Consider the following 4,448-nt stretch of genomic DNA (forward strand, 5'->3'; position numbering starts at 1 on the left):
TCTTATCTTTGACCAAACTTTAATTATCCAATTACCAGTTAAAAAGTCTCAAATTTTTGACCTTTTAAGGACACCCCACCTACCTAAGAATCCTCCCAAAAAAAGTAGAAGACCCATCACCAGTCTTCTTATTACAAAACTGCAGAATATCAACCCTCTTATGCTTAAGCTGATCGACAGCTTTAAGAATATCAAGCCAATTCGCAAGTACATAGCAATCAATATAACCATTATCCCAGTGAATAGCCTTAACAACTCTAACCCGATGTCCTTGGGGTTTTGTAAAAATGCCCATTTAAAGAGAAAGGCACAATTTAGAGCACAAAGGCTACTAACACCTAGCCCACCATTTTTTTTTTTTTTTGAGACGACATTTCTCCGATTGCAAATGTTTTAAATAAAAATGGTGGATTTTGTTTTAAATGACGAACTGTATTAATTTTCTATTCTTAATCTATAATAAAAATTTATACTCCACTTGGGTATAAACTAGTATAAATAGAAACTGGAAAATATAATTATAAATAAACAATAATTTAAAAAAAAAAAAAAAAAAAGTTCATGTCACTATAATAATGCACAGAAACATCAACATGAATAATGAAAAAAAAAAAGTTCATGTCGCTATAATAATGCACAGAAACATCAACATGAATAATGATACGACATTTTTTCAGTTTCTAGCCGGTAATTGCAGCAATTATGATAGGCCCTATGAAAAAAAAAAAAAAAAAAAAACTATATTTCTATAAACAGTAAAAAGAATGAAAGTAAGTCTCTATTATACATATTTAATTCTTAAAAAATAGCGAGAACATTAATATATTGAAAGAATGAATTGATACATTAAATTCATTGTAGTTCATCAACATTAACTTCATATTGTTCCCCAGTTGATAGGATTTTGACACCAACCATTCCCTTTTCCCACTCAGCACTTCCCACAAGTATCAATCTGCGTGCATTTATTCTTGTTGCCCGTTTGAACACCCTAACACACACACACATACATATTAAGAGCTTAATCTATTAAATGATACAAATAGATACAAAAAAAATCACAAGTAAAGTGCTTATTCTTACCATTTAAGCGGTTTGTTTTCCAACACCAAATCCACACGCTGACCCTTTCCCCTAAGAACAGTAGCAACCATAGCAGCCGCACCTTGAAGATTAGGATCCAACGAACAAACAATGTTCTCAATTTCAAGTGGGAGTTCTGGCAACAGTCCTCTCTCCTTCAACAGCTATAATAATAATAATAGTTTATTCAAAGTTTTTTTTTTTAAAAAAAAAAACTTGTTAACATAATGAAATGTTGAAGTAACTACTGACTTCAATAATGACAGCATCACCAAAACCAAAGCCACAAGCAGGAAGATCATCACCCCCAAAAGTAGAAAGCAAACGATCATAACGCCCACCACCACATATCGCTCGAAGCTTACCTTCTCTATCAAATCCCTGAAAATTACCATATTACCCTTTGCATTCCAATCCAACAAACAATTTTCATACTATTCATCAATCATAACCAGATTGAGAGAGAAAACATATCTGACCTCGAATACAATTCCAGTATAGTAAGCTAGACCCCGAACAACAGAAGCATCAAACTGAATCCATTCTGAATAACCAAACTTTTCAGCAAGTGAGAATAGTTGTTTCAGCTCACTCACTGCTTCCCCTGTGCCTCCAAGTTTCTCTGTCAACAACATATGTATCTCTCACTTTTCAACCTTTTTTTTATTTTTCTTTTCATGCTAATAAATAAATATTAAATAACAATACACCTTCCAACTCTGTCAAGGACTTTATGGTAAGAACTTGAAGTAGATCCTCAATCGCATCTTTTGATAACTCAACCAACTCCAACTCTTTCTTGATCTCCTCCATTGGTATTTTCCCCATCTTTTTTTTCAGTACAAATCATTGTTATTTATTCATAAGCATTCCAACATCACTGGTAGATTTTATTTTATTAACTGGAAAAAAAAAAAAAAAGTGTTGCATTTAGATTTTGACATAGGCATATGACTAACCTTATCTATAATGATGCAAGCTTTGGCAAATAAAGATTCTGGAACCGAATAGAAACTCAGCACTTCCTGTAGAACCTGCACATGTTTTACTAAAAAGGTGAAACTTTACTAAAATAAATTTCTCTATAAAATCTTTTGCATTATATATACTCAGTATTCAGACCTTTCTGCTAGATATCTTGAAGCCAACATCTTTTGGAGTTATCCCAATCCGTTTGAAAAATGTAACAATAGATGAGATAAGCTCAGCTTCTCCCTATTACAAGGAAAACAACAAACAGATGATCTTATTAGACATCAAAATTGAAAGATGGATATGAACATTCAAATGAAACCTAAAATACCATTTGAGGTTAATGATTATGAAGAACATACAGTTACATCAGGGACACCAATTATATCCATGTTCCATTGGTAGTGTTCACGACGCCTTCCCCTAGTCATTCTCTCATAACGCCAACATTGTCCAACAGCAAACCACTTTATTGGGAGGGCTACAGATTTTCTATACATAAAATAACAATAAATAACTACACACATGTCTTATATTGTTTAAAATTTAAACCATGAAACACTCTAAACAGATTGAAATTCTCCACAACAATAGTGGTATAGTACCCTTTTTGTATCACAAGCCTTGCTAGAGAAGGAGTAAGCTCAGGCCTCAATGCGACTCTGCGATTTCCTCGATCTTCAAAACAGTAAAGCTGCATCACAAAAGTTGAGGGAGATCATCCTTCATCCATCAACATTCAACACAATTACACAAATCAATCTTTTTTAGGTTTTACTTGTAAATTATAATAATACACTTGACTTGCTCCTAATCTTTATGTCATTTCAAATTTCTATCATTACATTCCTATTGTAAAGATTTCATCTCTTGTGAAAATTAGAAAAGTAATATGTTAAACCAGAGGTAACTGCAACAAGAATGAAAGAATTACCAAACCTGGTCCCTTATTTCCTCCCCTGCTTTTCGTATATACAGAGCTTCTGATTCTAGTACTGGATAGTCAACTTCTTCAAATCCGAACAATTGTGAAACCTAATATTCAACAGCCAGTTAGCATACTCGATAGTTCCCATTCTAAAAGATATGAATACATGTACAGAGACATATGCCGAGCAGATGCAAAACGAGGGATAGTAATAGGTTTGAATTAGATACTATATCATCAATAAGTTCAAACAAATATCCCAAACCCTTCTTTACCTTTACCAAAATAATCTACTCGAGCATCAACTAAACAATGTCAGATGAAAAACAGAAATACGTGTATTGAATAAAAACCTCTTTGAAGTTCTGGAAAAGCCAATTGCGGAGGCGCATTTCCTCTGGAGGGAAATCTCTGGTGCCTTTGGGCGGGTTAACGTCTACTTTTTGGGAGTAATCGACGACCTGATGTGGTGGGGAGGAGATTGAACCGGATCGACCGGCACGCGTGGTTTCATTGACATTAGAATTGTTGGCAGACAAAGGGGTAGCAGTGGCTAATGGGGAGGTGGAGAAGGAATGGTGTTTGTTATGAGCGAAGCGAACAGGGAGGCGGCTGAGAGGGGGAGAGTGGAGGGAGAATTGGTGGCAGATGAGGGGGGTAGGGCGGAGTGTGGTGGCGAATAGGATGAGGCGGGGGTGGAGGATAAGGAGAGATGGAGTTGCAGCAGCCATCGCGCAACGGCAAATAGGCAATGGCTTCTTCTCAGTCCAAGGCAATGACTGAATGACTTCTTCCCGAATAACATAAAGTGAAAACTGCAAATTTGGTCCTCTGTTTGGAAGCAAAATGAGGTTTAACAACTAAGGTTCTGTTTGTTTTTTTTAAAAAATCTCTTCAAACCACTTATTGCTGCGCGGCGCAGCACTTTCCCTCTCGTAGTAGTTTGTTTTTTGGAAGACTTCAGACTACAAAACCTCTGCGCTTGTGCTGCGTGGCGCAGCACTTGACTTGCCTCTTCTAACCTCTTCAGCTTTCATTTTTTCTAAGTGTTTTTTTAAGAATTTTTGTATAACTTTTTTTTTAATTTTTTTTTTTTTTTTAACTTTGATTTTCTTAAATTTTTATTTACGGATGTGATACAATTTATTTTTATAATTTCCACGATTTTTTTAATTTGTTTTTTTTTTTTACCGTTATATTTTCAATTTCAGTTATATTTTTTTTAATGTGTGTAATTTTTTACGAACTTTGTAGACAACGTTTGCAATACTTTCTTAAATTTTTTATTATTTTCTTTTTTAATGCTTTTTTTAAATTAGTTTTTTTTTTTCTAGAATAAAACTATTAGCTTGTTTTACATTTTTTAATGTTTTTTTTTAAAAAAAAAGTTTTATATTTTTGTTTTTTACATGTTATTGTTATTATTATTTCAATGTTTTAAGACTAGAATTATTAAATTTCAATG

General features: G+C 33.8%; 1 protein-coding gene across 1 annotated transcript; it reads right to left on the minus strand.

Moving 5' to 3' along the window:
* Nucleotides 1-762: 762 nt before the first annotated feature.
* HRS1 (Histidyl-tRNA synthetase 1) lies at nucleotides 763-3,801 on the minus strand. Its single transcript, XM_078977026.1, has 11 exons — nucleotides 3,337-3,801; nucleotides 2,995-3,090; nucleotides 2,661-2,749; nucleotides 2,418-2,547; nucleotides 2,206-2,298; nucleotides 2,043-2,117; nucleotides 1,794-1,911; nucleotides 1,563-1,705; nucleotides 1,336-1,464; nucleotides 1,084-1,247; nucleotides 763-991 (listed from the first exon to the last, which is right to left on the minus strand). The coding sequence occupies exons 1-11, from the start codon at nucleotides 3,712-3,714 to the stop codon at nucleotides 853-855; spliced, it is 1,554 nt and encodes a 517-aa protein (XP_078833152.1). The 5' UTR covers nucleotides 3,715-3,801; the 3' UTR covers nucleotides 763-852.
* Between the last annotated feature and the right edge of the window lie 647 nt (nucleotides 3,802-4,448).

Source organism: Lactuca saligna, chromosome 2 (genome assembly GCF_052625555.1).
Source record: "Lactuca saligna cultivar CGN05327 chromosome 2, ASM5262555v1, whole genome shotgun sequence".
NCBI classification, from domain to species: domain Eukaryota; kingdom Viridiplantae; phylum Streptophyta; class Magnoliopsida; order Asterales; family Asteraceae; genus Lactuca; species Lactuca saligna.